Source organism: Theropithecus gelada, chromosome 10 (assembly GCF_003255815.1).
Source record: "Theropithecus gelada isolate Dixy chromosome 10, Tgel_1.0, whole genome shotgun sequence".
NCBI classification, from domain to species: domain Eukaryota; kingdom Metazoa; phylum Chordata; class Mammalia; order Primates; family Cercopithecidae; genus Theropithecus; species Theropithecus gelada.
The window spans coordinates 39,062,888-39,081,364 of NC_037678.1; the positions used below are offsets into that span (position 1 = coordinate 39,062,888).

Sequence of the window (18,477 nt, forward strand, 5' to 3'; positions counted from 1 at the left end):
TTTTTGAGACGGAGTCTCGCTCTGTCGCCCAGGCTGGAGTGCAGTGGCCGGATCTCAGCTCACTGCAAGCTCCGCCTCCCGGGTTCACGCCATTCTCCGGCCTCAGCCTCCCGAGTAGCTGGGACTACAGGCGCCCGCCATCTCGCCCGGCTATTTTTTGTATTTCTTAGTAGAGACGGGGTTTCACTGTGTTCGCCAGGATGGTCTCGATCTCCTGACTTCGTGATCCGCCCATCTCGGCCTCCCAAAGTGCTGGGATTACAGGCTTGAGCCACCGCGCCCGGCCTCTTTTTTTTTTTTTTTGAGACTAAGTTTTGCTCTTGTCCCTCAGGCTGGAGTGCAGTGACACAATCTTGGCTCACTACAACCTCTGCCTCCGGGGTACAAGCAATTCTGCCTCAGCCTCTCAAGTAGCTGGGATTACAGGCACCTGCCACCATGCCTGCCTAATTTTTGTATTTTTAGTAGAGACAGGGTTTCACCACGTTGGCCAGGCTGGTCTCGAGCTCCTGACCTCGGGTGATCCACCCACCTCAGCCTCCTACAGTGCTGGGATTACAGGTGTGAGCCAGATAAGTCCTCTCATTGTCCACACTTTCTGTGTGAAAAAATGAGGCACAGGGCGTTGAGCAGATTGCCCAGAGTCTGCCCAGGAGCCAGGAGTTTTACCTTTTGCTGCCACACACTCCATCACCTAAAAGCAGTGACCAGAAAAGGCTGTCCTGTGGACTGAACTGAAGTCTGAGTCATCTGCTCCTTGCCAGCTGCTAGAGGAGCATTCTGGCCTTGGGCAGTCAGGAACTCCTGTACCCTTGCCCTCCTCCTCTAATTGCTGATGTAGCCACAGCTCCAGCATACAGCAGGTGCTTGACAGATGTCTGTTGAATGACTGAGTGTTCTGTTGAGGTATAGGGCTCCTCCTAGGAGCCAGGGTTAATTTCTTTTTCTTTTCTTTTCTTTTTTTTTTTTTTGAGACAGAGTCTTGCTCTGTCACCCAGGCTGGAGTGCAGTGGTGCAATCTCGGCTCCCTGCAACCTCCACCTCCCAGGTTCAAGCGATTCTGCTTCCTCAGCCTCCTGAGTAACTGGGATTACAGGCGCCAGCCACCACACCCGGCTAAGTTTTGTATTTTTAGTAGAGATGAAGTTTCACCATGTTGGTCAGGCTGGTCTTGAACTCCTGACTTTGTGATCCGCCTGCCTCAGCCTCCCAAAGTGTTAAGATTACAGGCGTGAGCCACCACACCCAGCCAAGCCAGGGTTAATTTCAAGAGTGCAGAGGTCTGATAAAAGTCACACTTTATGAAAAATATATATATATACATATTTTTGAGACAGAGTGTTGCTGTTGTCGCCCAGGCTGGAGTGCAGTGGTATGATCTTGGCTCACTGGAACCTCCCCGTCCCTGGTTCAAGTGATTCTCCTGCTTCAACCTCCCAAGTAGCTGAGATTACAGGCATCTGCCACCACACCTGGCTAATTTTTGTATTTTTAGGATAGATGGGGTTTTACCATGGTGGCCAGGCTGGTCTCAAACTCCTGACCACAGGTGATCTGCCCACCTTGGCCTCCCAAGTGTTGGAATCACAGGTGTGAGCCACGGCACCCAGCCAAAACATTTTTTTTTTTTTTGAGACGAAGTCTCCCTCTGTCACCCAGACTGGAGTGCAGTGGTGCACTGCAAGCTCTGCCTTCCGGGTTCACGCCATTCTCCCGCCTAAGCCTCCCAAGTAGCTGGGACTACAGGCGCCCGCCACCACGCCTGGCTAATTTTTTGTATTTTTAGTAGAGACGGGGTTTCACCTTGTTATCCAGGATGGTCTCGATCTCCTGACCTTGTGATCCGCCCATCTTGGCCTCAAAAAGTGCTGGGATTATAGGTGTGAGCCACCGCGCCCAGCCCAAAACATTTTTTTTAATTAGCACTAGTGTGCATGTGAAAAACATCTTTGAAATGCTCATGCACTTTCTGCATTTGATCTTGGTGAGAAGTCAAAATCTGCTCCAAGACCTGGCACTATATTGGGGCAGTCAGTACAGCTATTGTGTGTGTTTGTTAATGCACTAACAGTACACCTATTGTGTGCCTGCTGTCAGTACAGCCACTGTGTATGCCTGCTAGCATGCTGACAGTCAGTACAGCTAACAGTCAGTACCTCTGTTGCATGTGCCTGCTAAGGTGCTGACCGTCAGTACCCCTGTTGTGTGTGCCTGCTAGGGTGCTGACCGTCAGTACCCCTGTTGTGTGTGCCTGCTAGGGTGCTGACCGTCAGTACCCCTGTTGTGTGTGCCTGCTAGGGTGCTGACCGTCAGTACCCCTGTTGTGTGTGCCTGCTAGTGCACACTGTGCCCATCTACTGTGTTCCTGGCGCTATGCCATGGGCTTCCACACACCTGGTCCCTGTGCTCCAGATGAGGACACAGAGGCTCAGAGAGGGCCTGGTCAGAGTCACAATGAGTGTGAGGCATTGCAGTGCTCTGAGCCTGACGGGGTGGGTCCTGCCCCACCCACATGAGAAGACTCTGGAGGTCCCAGAGAGGGCTACTCTTGATCCTTAGCACCTGAGTTCCAGCACCCAGGGCTGGAGTCTGCCTGAAGGATGCTGACCATCCCCAACTGCCACTGTGGTGGCCAACAGGGAGGACGCGGCTGCTGTGTTGGGCAGCTCTGTGTGCCTCTCCGCCCTTCCTCCTCCTTCCTAGGTGTGTTCCTAGGAATAGCCCAGGGGCCAGCACCTCTGTGTGTATATTAGTTCGATATGGCTTCATAGCAAATCACCACAAACCCAACAGCTTAAAACAACCCTCATTTATTACCTCCTAATTCTTAGTATCCCAAGGCTGAAACCAAGTGGGCAGCTGGGCTGAGTTCTTGTGTGGAGGCCCTGGGGTCAAACCTGCCTCCAAGCCCATTCTCTTCTTGTTGGCAGAACTCACTTCCTTGCGGTTAAGGTCTTGTCGTCTTGCTGGCTGTTGGCCGGGAGCAGTTCTCAGATCCTTGCCACGTGTCCCCTCGTCTCAACAGCAGAGAACCTTCTTTGCTTTGATCCCCCAATTTCTTCAACCAGGCAAAGGAAACTGCTTTTAAAGGGCTCCTGTGATGAGGTCAGGGCCTGCCTGATGATCTTCCTGTCTTAAGGGTACCTCTGAGCCACACAGTGTCACCCTCCTGGGCATCACCTCCACCAGACTCACAGTCCCGGGGACGATGCTGGCTTGCACACCAGGGGTCAGGACTCTCCAGGCCACCCTAGGATGTGACGGGCCTTGGGTACTCCCAGCGCACTGCTAGAGCTGAGGCTTGCCCCCGGCTTTTGTGTTGCTGAGCCAGCCTCATGGCTCTGCGAGTCTGCTGAGGTTTTCAAGGTTTTGCTCCTGGCCCTATGACTTAGTTGCTTGTAGGGCAAAGCACTTCTCCCTGCCTCGGTGGCTCCATCCCTGCAATGGGAATGACGCTCCATTTGTCTGCCAGGCTTTCCGTTTGGGAGTTACGAGGACAGGGGCAGGATAGGTTGCCCCCCACTCACTAAGTGCACACAACCCTGGCACCCCTCCTCCATCATCTAGGGGCCTCATTGTCTCATCTTACTCTGAGAAACAAAGATCCAGTGAGGTCAGACGCTTGCCCTTGGCCTGGGCCACACAGCGAGTGAACGTCAGAGCCGAGGCGGGAGCCCACCTCTGTTTCAGCGCAAAGCCTTTGTTCTGGCCTCACCCCTCCACTTTCACTCTTCTCTGCTCAGATCCTGCCCATCCCCTGGGCTCACGGGAGATGCCCCTTGGAGGCCTCCAGGCCAGCGCCCACCCCTGTGGCCATGGCATCCTCTCTGATGGCAGGCACAGACCTGGACCCTGTTGGCACCAGCCCAGCTTACAGCAGCCTCCGCGAAGGGCTCTGCAGCCCCACCCCATGGGTGGGAACTGCCCCTCCTGCCTTGCCCCTTCCCCGCCTGCCCTGGGGAATGGGAGCTCATCTCCACCCCCACCCCACCCTCAGGCCTCACAAAGCCAATTTGGGGAAGCAGCTGTCCCGCCATGAGCGGTTGGAGGGTGGGGGTCTTGTTGCAGTTCGCACCCCCCTCCGCCCTCTCCCTCTGAGGGCCGCGGCCCCTCCCGAAGCCAGGTGCTTGCTCCTTTCTCTCTTCCTCCCTCCCTCCTCCCGCCCCCGCAGTCTCCCTCTCTCCTTCCCCCAACTCTCTCTCTCTTCCCCCCTCCCGCTCCCTCTCCCTCTCTCTCTCCCGCCGCGCCCGCCTCCCGCCCGCCCTCGCTCCCTCCCCTCCCCTCCCCTCCCCTCCCCGGCACTGCAGCACTAGCCGTCTGCAGCTCCGGCCGCCACTCGCGCCTCTCCAGCCTCTGCAGGCCCAAACGCCACCAGCACCATGGCCAGCACCATTTCGGGTAGGCTCCCGGGCCGCGGGCTTTCTAGGGCGGCGGGGTCTGAGCAGAGGCCTCTTCTGGCCTCGCCTGGGGCAGGGGCCGGCTGCGGACGCCGCTTTCCCTTCTCCTACCCTGCGCATTGCAAGCCTGGGTCGGACCCGCCCGAGGCTGGGGTCTGCGGCGCCGGCGGGGCTGGTGGGGCGCTGGGCTGCGAGGCTCCGCGCCGGGGAGCGCTCGGGACCGGACGTCGAGCGGGGGCGCCTCGCCCCGGGGGACCCGCGTGCACGCAGGGCGGGACTGCCGCAGGGTGGCTCCGAGACCCGGGCGTGGGCTCGTGACCGGGTGGGCGCGCTCGCGATGTGCGGGCGGAGTCCCTGGGGCGTCCGGCGACCCGAGATCTGGGTCCGCCTGAGCCTTCGCGGGGAGGCGGGGAGAGGGTGGGACCCTCTGCCAAAGCCCCAGCCGGGGGCCCGGCGCTCCCCGCGCCAGTGGAGCGCAGGGGCTGGAGGGGGCGCTGAGCGAGGGGGGCGGGCCAGGCCCGGACGAGCCCGGAGTGAGGGGGACCGCGCCCTCCCCCCACACCGCTGAGGCCTGGGGGACCACCCTTCGCGACGCCCGGGCCACCTGCTCGGGCCAGAACAGCCACTGCCCTTTGCGCCGCGGGGCCCGGATGGGGGAGGGGCGACTGCGACTCCCAAACCCTCCGGAGACCAGAGGGGTCCGCCCCTCCCGCCCCCGTCGCCTCCCGCGGGGCGGACCCACCGCCTTCGAAGGTAGCGCCCACCCCGGCCTCCCGGCCCATCCCGCGCGGAGCTCAGGCGAAGGGGCGGGCGCAGACCTGGGGTGGGGGGATTCTGGACGCAGGGGAGCTGCCGGGCGACCCCGGGCGCGAGGACGCGGGGCCCGCCCTTCCCGAAACGCTCTGCTCTGCCCGGAGGCCGCAGAACCCGCTGCGTGTTTCGCCCGGCGTTCGGGAGGACGGGACGAAGGGCCCCACCTTCTTCCCATCGCCGCCTCCGCCCACGGCCGCACTCCCTCCCACCTTTTCTTCCGCCCCGGGACGGGTCCCCGTGGTCCCCTCCCGAGCTGACTTGTTCTCTCCCCAGTGCCCGCCTTGGCTCCGGGCGCAGAACTCCGCCCACCCACGCGTGCCCGACCTGACCCCGCCCCTCAGGCCCCACGGGCTTGGAGGCTCCAGGTGACTTCACCACCTGCCAGGAGGGGACCGTGTGTGTCACCGACCACACCTCCCCACCCTCTCTGGAAGTCCTGTCCATCTGCGCCTCCTCCCTCCGCCTCCTCCCGGACACCCCCAGGGATCCTGGGAGGCTCTCAGCAGAGGGGACTCCCCTCCGGCCTCTGAGGGCAGCTCTGTCCTCTCCAGGGCCGCCTCCTGCCCTTCCTGACAGCCTTTCCCTGACGGTCCCTCCCCACGGGCTCGGTTCCTGGTGCTGAGCTGGGAAGGGGAGGCCGTTTGGGCATCCGGGTACGCCGCTCCTCACTCTTTTGTGGTCTCTGCTCACATTATCCTTCTGCAACCCAGAGTCTGACCTCCGCCAGCCCTGTGGTCTTGTGGGAGCTGCATAACCTCTCAGGACCTGGGTTTCCTTATCTGGGTGGAGATGACAGTGCTGGCACCTCCCCTGGGGCTTGTTCTGAGGCCTCAATATTTCAGGAAAGGTGCTTGGCTGCTTGCCTGATAAGAGATGAGTGCTCACCGCAAGCCAGGCAGCCTGAATGTGTAGCCACATTTCTGAGTTTCCTGCCCAGGGAAAGGCAAATCGGCTGGTGGCTCCCGCCCTGCTGGGCTCCTGGCACCATGAGAGGCACCCTGGGTGACAGTGACCTCCATTTGCCCCGGGCGGGAGCCAGCAGCAGCCTCCAGGGCCCTCCAGGGGTCGGAGGCCACTGTGGTCCCCTGGCCTCTCAGTTCTGGACAGACCCCCATCTCCGTGAGCTCCCAACAGGAGCCTGCAGTCAGGCCCAGGCTCATGATCAGGCTCTCACCCGGCGCGCTGTGTGATGCTGGGTGGAACACTTGCCCGCTCTGAGCCTCCATTCCTCCTCTGAGGGTAGAAGTGAGGCTGATAGGCTCACGCCTGTAATCCCAGCACTTTGAGAGGCTGAGGCTGGTGGATAAACTGAGGTGAAGAGTTCGAGACTAGCCTGGCCAACATGGTGAAACCTCTCTCTCTGCTAAAAGTACAAAATTAGCCAGGTGTGGTGACACATTCCTGTGATCCCAGCTACTTGGGAGCCTGAGGTAGGAGAATTGCTTGAACCCAGGGAGGGGGAGGCTGCAGTGAGCTGAGATTGTGCCATTGCACCCCAGCCTGGGCAGCAAGAGGAGACACTCCTTCTGGAAAACAAGAAAGAAAGAAGAAGAGGAAGACGAAGAAGAAGAAGAAGAAGGAGGGCTGATAAGGGCACCCAGCTGGGCAGGAGGGAGGCGTGGCTTTGAGGTGTGACCCTGGGAGTGGGCACCACTATAGCTGCTGTGACCCTGGGAGTGGGCACCACTATAGCCTGCTGTGACCCTGGGAGTGGGCACCACTATAGCTGCTGCTTGAGGCCAACCAAGTACCTTTTTCTGACTCCTGCTGACGAATCATCCAAAAGGCCAATCCGCATTTCCTCGGTATCTAATGTTTAGTACAAAGAGAAGCAGGGAGACAAAACCAGCCCAGCTCATGGCAAGAATCGTCTGTAACTCCCTGAAGTCAGTGAAGGGGAAAGATGGGAGGTGAGTGAGAAAGAAGGGAATCAAAAGAGACAGAGGGGCCAGGCGTGGCGGCTCGCACCTGTAATCCCAGAACTGTGAGAGGCCGAGGTGGGTGGATTACCTGAGGTCAGGAGTTTAAGAATAGCCTGGCCAACATGGTGAAACCTCATTTCTACTAAAAATACAAAAAATTATTTGGGCATGGTGGCATGCGCCTGTAATTCCAGCTACTCGGGAGGCTGAGGCAGGAGAATCACTTGAACTGGGGAGGCATAGGTTGCAGTGAGCCGAGACTGTGCCATTGCACTCCAGCCTGGGTGACAGAGCGAGACCCTGTCTAAAGAAAGAAAAAAAAGAAAAGAAAAAAGAAAGAGAGAGAGAGATTGGGAGCAATGCCTCGAGGCTCTGGGCAGGAGCTTCCCTGGCACCCGCTGTGTCTGTGAAGAGGTGGCCTGGATGGGTCTGGGGCCTCGGCATCCTCCCTCTGCAATAAGAGGCCGTAGACATGCTCTTTTTTTTTTTTTTTTTTTTTTTTTTGAGACAGAGTCTCGCTCTGTCGCCCAGGCTGGAGTGCAGTGGCGCGATCTCGGCTCACTGCAAGCTCCGCCTCCCGGGTTCACGCCATTCTCCTGCCTCAGCCTCCCGAGTAGCTGGGACTACAGGCGCCCACAACCGCGCCCGGCTAATTTTTTGTATTTTTAGTAGAGACGGGGTTTCACCGTGGTCTCGATCTCCTGACCTTGTGATCCGCCCGCCTCGGCCTCCCAAAGTGCTGGGATTACAGGCGTGAGCCACCGCGCCCGGCGACATGCTCTTTAAGCCTCACTAGCTCTGAAAATACTGGTCCAATGTCCCACCTCGCTCCTGGCCAGCCCTGCCCTGGGTGCAGACTTCCTCTTGGTCGCTCTCTCCAGAGTTGGCCAATTCCTGACCTGCTCTCCTGCCCCCTCCAATCTGCCTGCCCTTCCTCCCTGTAGCCAGACCACAGGGTAGGCCTCACTCCCACAGGCTCAGGGCAGACAGGGGCTTCGAGCAGCTGTTAATCACGTTTTCTGACCTTTATGGTAAACACATTCCGGTTTTTGTTTTTTGAGACAGTCTCGCTGTGTTGCCCGGGCTGGAGCGCAGTGGCGCGATCTCCGCTCACTACAACTTCCGCCTTCCAGGCTCAAGTGATTCTCATGCCTCAGCCTCCTGAGTAGCTGGGACCACAGGCGTGTGCCACCACACCCGGCTAATTTTTGTATTTTTAGTAGAGATGCGGTTTCACCATGTTGCCTAGGCTGGTCTCAAACTCCTGTTCTCAAGCTATCCTCCTGCCTCAGCCTCTCAAAGTTCTGGGATCACAGGCGTGAGCCACTGCGCCTGGCCACATTCAGAGTTTTGGATATATGATAAGGAAGGATGATCTGAAGGATAGGGGCCTGGAGTCTGCTGACAGGGAGCTGGTTGCTGGCAGAGTCAGGCCTGGAGGGGCCATGTCCTTGCCTTCCTCTCCTCTCTCAGGACCCGGCTGTGTTCTGCCCCAGCCCAAACTCCCTCTTGCTCTCTCCCTCCCCTGCCCTCCTGAGCACAGGGCTGGCCATCTCCTCAGCTCCTCTAAATGTCCCCAACGTCTCCTGACCTGCTGCTGTGGAACACGTGGCTGGCACACCCTCTAACTCCCTCATCACATCCTCCTTTTTAAAATTAATTTTTAATCGGCTAGGTACTGTGGCTCACACCTATAATCCTAGTACTTTGGGAGGCTGAGGTGGGAGGATCCCTTGAGGCCAGGAGTTCAAGACCAGCCTGGGCGGCTGGGCGCAGTGGCTCGAGCCTGTAATCCCAGCACTTTGGGAGGCCGAGACGGGCAGATCACGAGGTCAGGAGATCAAGACCATCCTGGCTAACATGGTGAAACCCCGTCTCTACTAAAAAAATACAAAAAACTAGCTGGGAGGGGTGGCAGACGCCTGTAGTCCCAGCTACTCGGGAGGCTGAGGCAGGAGAATGGTGTAAACCCGGGAGGCGGAGCTTGCAGTGAGCTGAGATCTGGCCATTGCACTCCAGCCTGGACGACAGAGCAAGACTCCGTCTCAAAAAAAAAAAAAAAAAAAAAAAAAAAAAAGACCAGCCTGGGCAACACAGCGCTACTATATATACATATACATTTGAGATGGAGTCTCACTCTGTCACCCAGGCTGGAGTGTGGTGGCAAAATCTCAGCTCACTGCAACTTCTGCCTCCCAGGTTCAAGCGATTCTCCTGTCTCAGCCTCCCGAGTAGCTGGCACTACAGGTGCCTGCCACCTTGCCCGGCTAATTTTTGTATTTTTAGCAGAGATGGGGTTTCACCATGTTGGTCAGGCTGGTCTTGAACTCCTGACCTCGTGATCCGCCCACGTTGGCCTCCCAAAGTGCTGGGATTACAGGCGTGAGCCACCGCGCCCAGCCTCGGTACCACTACGACATTTTTTTTTTTTTTTAAAGCTGGTGTGTAGGCCGGGCGGGCGTGGCAGCTTGAGACTAGCCTGACCAACATGGCGAAACCCGTCTCTACTAAAAACACAAACATTAGCCGGGCATGGTGGCACGTGCCTGTAATCCCAGTTACTCAGGAGGCTGAGGCAGGAGAATCTCTTGAACCCAGGAGGCGGAATTTGCAGTGAGCTGAGATTGAAAAAAGAGAAAAAAAAAGCTGGTGTGCTGGCGTGCACCTGCAGTCCCAGCTACTGAGGTGGAAGGATCAGTCAAGCCCAGAAGTTCAAAGCTGCAGTGAACTGCACAGCTGCGCCCTACACTCCAGCATGGGTAACGGAGTACAGTCCTGTCTCTAAAAAATAAAGTAGGTCAGGTGCGGTGGCTCACACCTGTAATCCCAGCACTTCGGGAGGCTGAGGCGGGCGGATCATGAGGTCAGGAGATCAAGACCATTCTGGCCAACATGGTGACACCTCATCTCTACTAAAACTACAAAAATTAGCCAGGCATGGCAGGCGCTTGTAGTCCCAGCTACTCGGGAGGCTGAGGCAGGAGAATCGGTTCGACCTGGGAGGCGGAGGTTGCAGTGAGCCAAGATCGCACCACTGTGCTGCAGCCTGGCGACAGAGCAAGACTCTGTCTCAAAATAAAATAAATTAACTTTTAATAAAAAATACATGAATGGATTTTGCATGTGAAAAAATAAAACTTGATGGCCGGGCGTGGTGGCTCACGCCTGTAATCCCAGCACTTTGGAAGGCCAAGGTGGGCGGATCACGAGGTCAGGAGATCGAGACCGTCCTGGCTAACACAGTGAAAGCCCATCTCTACTAAAAGTACAAAAAAATTAACCGGGCGAGGTGGCGGGCGCCTGTAGTCCCAGCTACTCGGGAGGCTGAGGCAGGAGAATGGCGTGAACCCGGGAGGCGGAGGTTGCAGTGAGCCGAGATCGCACCACTACACTCCAGCCTGGGCGACAGAGTGAGACTCTGTCTCAAAAAGGAAAAAATAAAATAAAATAAAATTTGACAAGTGAGGTCAAAGTCCCCTGTGAGGCTTCCCCACCCGGTCCCCCTCCACTTCCCTCCCTGAAGACGATAAGCAAGACAGGTAGCTTCGCCTCGCTTCCCGCTTCCTGGCTCAAAGGCTCCATCCTTCCCCCAGAGGCTCTCACGCGGGCCTGTCCACCCTGGGATTCCTTTCTGTTCCTCCTTACACCCTCTTGGGCTCTGTGCTGCTCTGTCCAGAAAAGTGTAGGTCACTAGGAAATTTAGACCAGGACAGACTGTTCTCTGCACTGTCACAGGAAGACCCAGCTCACCATGAAAGGTTGATTACTTCTGCCTTGTGTCTCCCTTTGTCTCCTCTCCCGTTCCCTCCCCTCCCCTCCCCTCCCCTCCCCTCCCCTCTTTCCCTCCCTCCCTCCCTCCTCTCTTCATTTCCTTCTCTGTCTCTCTCTCTCTCCCCCTCCCTCCCTCTCCCTCTCCCTCTTTCTTTTTCTTTCTGTTTTGAGACAGAGTCTCACTGTCGCCCAGGCTGGAGTGCAATGGCACAAGCTTGGTTTACTGCAACCTCTGCCTCCCAGGTTCAAGCGATTCTCCTGCCTCAGCCTCTCAGGTAGCTAGGATTACAGGTGCCTGCCACCACGCCTGGCTAATTTTTGTATTTTTAGTAGAGATCGGGTTTCACCATGTTGGTCAGGCTAGTCTCAAACTCCTGACCTCAGGTGTTCCACCTGCCTCGGCCTTCCAAAGTGCTGGGATTACAGGTGTGAGCCACTGCGCCCAGCCAAGATGATTGTTGAGCACTAGTGAGAAACCGGGCCAGAGTGTCTGTTTAGGAGCGAGGCTCGCCCTGAATAGACCAAAAGAGCTAAATTATGTTCACTGCGAGAGCAGACACCTTCCCCTTCCCCTGACAGGGCACACGGCTACAGCAGCCCGGCTTACTTCTGGTTTGGGTTGGGCAGCAGGGACACTGGCTGGTGGGCACTTGTTTGACCTGAATGGGCAAGAGGCCTGGCTGTGGGGCTGACTGGACAGCTGCCCTCCCTTGGTTCTTGGTGGCATCAGTGGCCCAGGCCCAGCCCTAAATGGGCAGAGAGCATGTGCCTGGAGAGGGCCTGGCTTCATCTCGGGGTGACCACACGATCATCAGGAAGGAGAAAGAAGGGTCTGAGGGCTTCATCCAGGTTTACAGCCCAGGAAAGTGCTGCCCGCAGAGGGTTCGCCTCTGTGCTGGTCCTGTCATGAGTTACTCTTGCCTGCTTGAGCTGGTGAGGGAGCGGGAGGGAGGAGGAGGGGAGAGGGAAGTAGTGGCGCAGAGGGAGGTAAGGGTCAGAAAGACACACAGTGACAAGGAATTACAGAAAGATGCACTCAGAGAAAGAGACAGAGTCAGGGGCTACCCCCGAGACACGGAAAGATACGACGACAGTGACAGAGTCAGACAGACAGAAGGTAAACAGAGACCCAGACAGGCAGAGGCAGGGACTTTGTCAGTCTGTGCGGGTGCCTGAGACTGAGTGGTTTATAGACGACAGGAACTTACTTCCCACAGCTCTGGAGGCCAGAAAGTACAGGATCAAGGTGCCGGCAGCTTTGGTGCCTGGAGAGGTCTCGCCTCCTGGTACATAGACAGGTGGCATCTTCTGGCTGTGTCCTCACATGATGGAAGGGTGAGGGAGTTCTCTGAAGCCCCCCTCTGGGACCACTCAGGACGGCTCTATCCTCATGGCCTAATTCCCTCCCAGTGCCCCACCTCCACATACCGGCACCTTGGGGTTACTATTTCAACACATGAGTTCTGGGGAATGGAAACATTCAGACCACAGCAGGCAGGGAGGAGGATGGAGAAACAAGTCAGTGTGCAAGATGGGACAGACATTAATGCCGAGACAGAGGAAAAGCGGGGAGAGGCGGAAGGCGAGAGAGACAGAGCAGGGGGCACACCACGGAGACAGCGCCAGCGTCTGGAAGCAAGAGAGCTGGAGGAGAGACGAAGGGGCCGGCGGTGTGGAGACACACGAGAGCGTGCTGGGCAGCTCCGTGTCTCACAGAGACATGCCAGAGGCAGCCATGGGGAAAAATGGGGCCCCAGGTGGGCAGGCCCCAGTGGCGCTTGCTCAGCCTAGCCTTGTGCCCACAGCTTACAAGGAGAAGATGAAGGAGCTGTCGGTGCTGTCACTCATCTGCTCCTGCTTCTACACACAGCCGCACCCCAACACCATCTACCAGTATGGGGGTGAGTGCCCGGCTGCCATCCTGGCTAACAGGGTGAAACCCCGTCTCCACTAAAAGTACAAAAAGTTAGCCCTACCCTGCAGTGCCTACGCACCTCACCTTTTCCCTGGCCTCCCACAGTCTCTGAACTCCCAGCCTGGCTGCCTACGGAGAGGGAGGTTCTGGGGGGAAGGGGCCCATCGTGGGGGCTGAGGCCTGGGATTCCTGCGGGAGCAGCCACCTGCTCTCACCCAGCCCTGGGGTTGGATGTGTGCCGGGAGCATCCCGCTCAGCCCACGCCATGCTCTGGCCGGGCCTCTGAAGCTCTACTCTGGTCTTGCAGACATGGAGGTGAAGCAGCTGGACAAGCGGGCCTCTGGCCAGAGCTTCGAGGTCATCCTCAAGTCCCCTTCTGACCTGTCCCCAGAGAGCCCTATGCTCTCCTCTCCACCCAAGAAGAAGGACACCTCCCTGGAGGAGCTGCAAAAGCGGCTGGAGGCAGCTGAGGAGCGGAGGAAGGCAAGGAGTCCTCCCACCCCCCCAGGAGTTTCGACGGAGGTGGCCCACGGGGACAGGGCCTGCAAGACTCAGGATGCTCCCGGGGGGTTTGGTCAGCGCCTCGGCCTGGGGCGGGAGGGGCTGTAGCTCCCTGGGCCGCTTCCTGAGAGAGAGGAATGGGATGAGGAGAGGCCGGGTGCGGTGGCTCACGCCTGTAATCCCAGAACTTTGGGAGGCTGAGGCAGGCAGATTACTTGAGCTAAGGAGTTCAAGACCAGCCTGGCCAACATGGTGAAACCCCGTCTCTACTAAAAATACAAAAATTGGCCAGGTGTGGCGGCACGCACCTGTAACCCCACCTACTAGGGAGTCTGAGGCAGGGGAATTGCTTGAACCCAAGACGGGAAGGATGCATGAGCTGAGACTGCACCACTGCACTCCAGCCTGGGCAACAGGGCAAGACTCCATTTCAAAAAACAAAAAAGAATGGGAGGGAGAGGAGGAAGGGTTCCGAGGCGGCGGCCAGCTGGAAGGAGCAGGAGCCTCTGGTGGCAGTGGGAGGCACCCTTGTCATGGCCAGCAGGATGCTAGGGGATGGTCCCCAGAGGCGCCCTGGGGACGTCGGGTGGGGCATCCCTCTCCGAGACAGAGAAGCAGGAGGAGGGCCTCATATGAAGACCCTGAGGCTTGCTGGAGGGCTGAGGGGCCCCGGGAGAGGTGGGTGTGGGCTCCAGGTCCCCTCCCTGCAGCCTCCCCTCCCACCAGCCCCTCTGAGACTGGAACAGAGATTAAAATGTCCTTTTTGGGAGTGCCACCCTGGAGGCCACCGCACTGGGCAGGGGAGGCGGCTCTGTTCCCTTCCTGGTGAGACCAGGGACCAGGGTTCGCAGGGCTGACTAGTAGGGACTGGCTCGTCGGCACGGGTCCTGCTGCTCTGCTCTCCTTCCAGGGGTCGCCAGCCGGCTCCTCCCCCAGCACCCCTGGGGACCCTTCCTCCGCTCCTGGGCACCTAATTGGGAGCTCGGAACCCGGTGTGTAACAAGCAGCTCCTCTGCTCAGTGGGCGGATGTCTGAGGAAGAAAGCTCAGAGACCGCCCACAAGGTTAGGGTTTCCTGCGCTGCTGGTCCTTGGAGGCGGAGACGCGCAGTGCAGGGTGTGCAGTGGCGGCAGGACACGGCGGGCGCCCTGGGCGCAGCCAGAACCGCGGGACCCGCGCGCGAGGCAGGGGCGGGGGCGGCGGAGCGCGACCACAGGGCAGCGCCCGGGGGTCCCGGCACCCACTGAGGCCTGGGCAGGTGGAGGCGCCGGGTGCGGCGAGCGGGCGCCGGGCGGAAGGCGGAGAGCAGGGAGGAGGAGTCCGGCCTGGCAGGGCCCGGGGTCGCCGCTCACGCGCGCCCGCCCGCCCCACACAGACGCAGGAGGCGCAGGTGCTGAAGCAGCTGGCGGAGCGGCGCGAGCACGAGCGCGAGGTGCTGCACAAGGCACTGGAGGAGAACAGCAACTTCAGCCGGCAGGCGGAGGAGAAGCTCAACTACAAGATGGAGCTCAGCAAGGAGATCCGCGAGGCGCACCTGGCCGCCCTGCGCGAGCGGCTGCGCGAGAAGGTGCGGGGGCGGGGCCGGGGCGGGGCTCGGGGCGGGCAGAAGGCGGGGAGGGGGCGGAGCTTGGAGGAGCGGGACTGGACCGGACGGGGGTGGGGCGGGGCTAGTAGCCAACAGGGGGCGGGGCACTGGGCGGGGGCGGGGCTCGGGCGGAGCTCGGAGGGGCGCAGAGCGGGGCCGGGGACCCGGAGGCCCTGCGCTGGGGTGGGGGTCGGGGGCTCATCCTGTGTTTACTGGGCGTCCCAGCAGCGCAAGAAGCAGGTCCAGAGTCTGCCCCCGGTGGGACAGTCACTAGCCGCAGTACTAGATGGCTAAATTCATTATATTGAAAGTGCTCTGGAGGAAGCTCGGCTCCGGTACGAGCTAGAAGCGGGGCCCAGCCAGCTCCCCGGAAACCCGTCCTTGGGCCCCGGCCCTGCTCTCGGCCTCCCCGGTGCTCCCGCCCCCTCAATTCAGGGTCCCGCCGGAGGCCAGCCCAGATGAGGCCGGGCGGGTGCCAGGGCGCCAAGGCCTGCGCGCCTGCGGGTTCCCGGAGTCACCCCAAGCCACCGCCGCCCTCAGGCCCTCCCGCCCCCTGTCCCGCAGGAGCTGCACGCGGCCGAGGTGCGCAGGAACAAGGAGCAGCGAGAGGAGATGTCGGGCTAAGGGCCCGGGACGGGCGGCGCCCATCCTGCGACAGAACACGTTCGGGTTTCGGTTTTGTTTCGTTCACCTCTGTCTAGATGCAACTTTTGTTCCTCCTCCCCCACCCACGCCCCAGCTTCATGCTTCTCTTCTGCACTCAGCTGCCCCGCCCTGTCCTCGTGGTGAGTCGCTGACCACGGCTTCCCCTGCAGGAGCCGCCGGGCGTGAGACGCGGTCCCTCGGTGCAGACACCAGGCCGGGCGAGGCTGGGTCCCCCGGGGGCCTTGTGAGAGAGGTGGTGGTGACCGTGGTAACCACAGGGCGGTGGTGTGGGATCGCAGGTCCTTACACTGGGCTGTCTGGTCAGCATGTGCAGGTCAGGGCAGGTCCTCTGAGCCGGCGCCCCTGGCCAACAGGCGAGGCTACGGTACCTGCTGTCTTTCCAAGGGGAAGGGGCTCCCCATGCGGGAGGGGCAACGGGGGAGGGGGGGTGATGGTGCCTGGGAGCCTGCGTGTTAAGCGGGAGCTTGTTGAACTGGCAGGCAGGTGGGTGGGGGCTGCAGCTCTCCTTAATGTGGTTGCACAGGGGTCCTCTGAGACCGCCTGGCCTGAGGTGGACACCCTGGGCCTTCCTGGAAGCCTGCAGTTGGCGGCCTGCCCTGAGTCTGCTGGGGAGTGGGCATTCTCTGCCAGGGGCCCATGAGCAGGCTGCCGTGGTCTAGAGGTTGTGGGCAGCATGGACAGTCCCCCACTCAGCAGTGCAAGAGTTCCAAAGAGCCTCTGGCCCAGGCGCCTCGGTGAGACAGTCCCGCCGCCCTCCCCACCAGGGCTTTGCGGATGTCCTTGAAAGACCCGGCCTAGAGCCCTTTGGAGTGCTGGCCCCCCCTGTGCCCTCTGCCCTGGTGGAAGTGGCAGCCACAAGTCCTCCTCAGGGAGCCCTAAGGGGGATTTTGTGGGACTGCTGCCCACAGATCCAGGGTTGGAAGGGCAGCGGGTAAGGTTCACAAGCCACCCCCCACACCCTTCCCACTCGGCACCCAGAGGGGGCTGTGGGTCGAGGCCTGACTCCAGGCCTCTCCTGCCCACACCTTCTGGGCTGGGTTCCTTCTCTCCCTTGGATGCCCAGTGCTGGCCTTGGAGGACGGTCATCTGGAGGACAGGGGTAGGGGAGGCTGTCTTTGTACCACTGCAGCATCCCCCACTTCCCCACGGAAGCCCCATCCCAAAGCTGCTGCCTGGCCCATTGCTGTAAAATGTGAAGGGGGCAGCTGAGTTCTCTTAGGACCCAGAGCCAGGGCCCTCAGCTTCCATCCTGCGGGAGGCCTTGGCCAGGCACTGCCAGCGTCTTCCAGGGCCACACCAGGGACTATGGGAGGATCCTGACCCCTGCAGGGCTCAGGGGTCAGCAGGGACCCACTGCCCCATCTCCCTCTCCCCACCGAGACAGCCCCAGAGGGAGCAGCCAGCTGGGATGGGAACCCAAGGCTGCCCACATGTGGCTTTTGTGGGACTCAGAAAGGGAAGCAGAACTGAGGGCTGGGATTCTCCTCACGGTGGCAGCTCTCATAGCGAAAGCCTAGTGTAATATGCACCCATCTCATCCACGTAGTAAAGTGAACTTAAAAATTAAATCAAATGAACAATAAACACCTGTGTGTTTAAGACATGGTTGAACTGTCTGTGTGTGTCCTGCACCTGTGGGCTCGGGGGCAGCTGCAGGCTCCCTGTCTGGGAGTGAGGATCTGCTCTGTGTGTATCTCCTGACTGAAGCTGGTTATAAATCTTATTTTATCACCATGATTATGAATTGTTCTAGTGACAGTGGTGATTTTAACATATGAGCATGTCAGGCCGGTTGTGGGGGCTCACGCCTGTAATCTCAGCACTTTGGAAGGCCGAGGCAGGTGGATCACGAGGTCAGGAGATCGAGACCATCCTGGCTAACATGGTGAGACCTCGTCTCTACCAAAAATACAAAAAATTAGCCGGGCATGGTGGCAGGCGCCTGTAGTCCCAGCTACTCGGGAGGCTGAGGCAGGAGAATGGCGGGAACCTGGGAGGATCGCGCCACCGCACTCCAGCCTGGGCGACTCCGTTTCAAAAAAAAAAGATATGAGCATGTAAACTACACAAAAGCCCACTTTCCTCTCTGGAATCCAAGGGGTGAGGCATCAGGGTGATGGGGGGAGGGCCCGCTGCTGTGGGTGGGGCTGGCGGGGGCCCCCTGCCCTCCCTCAGGGCAGAGCTCTCCTCAGGGGCTTCCTGTTGTTCAGGACTCTGGCCCGCTGCTCAGGAGGAAAGGGCAGGTCCTACGTCCGCCTCTGAGGCTGGAGCCTCTAGGCTGTGGGACTTCCTGACATGGGGGCGGGTGCTACGAGACCCCTGGGGCTGCACCTCACTGTTCTCTGGACTCACCCCACTCACCCCACTCGCCCCACTCGCCCCACTCACCTCTAGACAGCCGGTTGTTCACTATCACAGGTCTGGACCCAGGATGGGGGATGGAGTAATAAAAAGTAAAAAGACGTTCTGGGCCGGGTGTGGTGGCTCAGGCCTGTAATCCCAGCACTTTGGGAGGCTGAGGTGGGCGGATCACCTGGGGTCAGGAATTCAAGACCAGCCTGACCAACATGGTGAAACCCCGTTTCTACTAAAAATACAAAATTGGCCAGGCACGGTGGCTCACGCCTATAATCCCAGCACTTTCAGAGGCCGAGGCGGGTGGATCACGAGGTCAGAAGATCAAGACCATCCTGGCTAACACGGTGAAACCCCATCTCTACTAAAAATACAAAAAATTAGCCGGGCGTGGTGGCGGGCGCCTGTAGTCCCAGCTCCTCGGGAGGCTGAGGCAGGAGAATCGCCTGAACCCGGGAGGCAGAGGCTGCAGTGAGCCGAGATCATGTCACTGCACTCCAGCCTGGGTGGCAGAACAAGACTCTGTCTCAAAAAAAAAAAAAAAAAAAAAAAT

The 18,477-nt window shown here is 59.3% G+C and overlaps 1 protein-coding gene across 4 annotated transcripts; it reads left to right on the forward strand.

Moving 5' to 3' along the window:
* The first annotated feature begins 3,747 nt into the window (after positions 1-3,747).
* STMN3 (stathmin 3) lies at positions 3,748-17,172 on the forward strand. 4 transcript variants are annotated; one of them, XM_025398250.1, is made up of 5 exons: positions 3,748-4,398; positions 12,709-12,804; positions 13,126-13,301; positions 14,694-14,885; positions 15,444-17,172. In XM_025398250.1, the coding sequence occupies exons 1-5, from the start codon at positions 4,380-4,382 to the stop codon at positions 15,525-15,527; spliced, it is 567 nt and encodes a 188-aa protein (XP_025254035.1). In that variant the 5' UTR covers positions 3,748-4,379; the 3' UTR covers positions 15,528-17,172. The 4 variants fall into 4 exon arrangements, with proteins under 4 accessions (XP_025254035.1, XP_025254036.1, XP_025254034.1 ...); XM_025398251.1 differs by having other exon boundaries at positions 15,468-17,172; XM_025398249.1 differs by lacking the exon at positions 3,748-4,398 and adding an exon at positions 4,962-5,150 and having other exon boundaries at positions 15,468-17,172.
* The last annotated feature ends 1,305 nt before the right edge of the window (positions 17,173-18,477 follow it).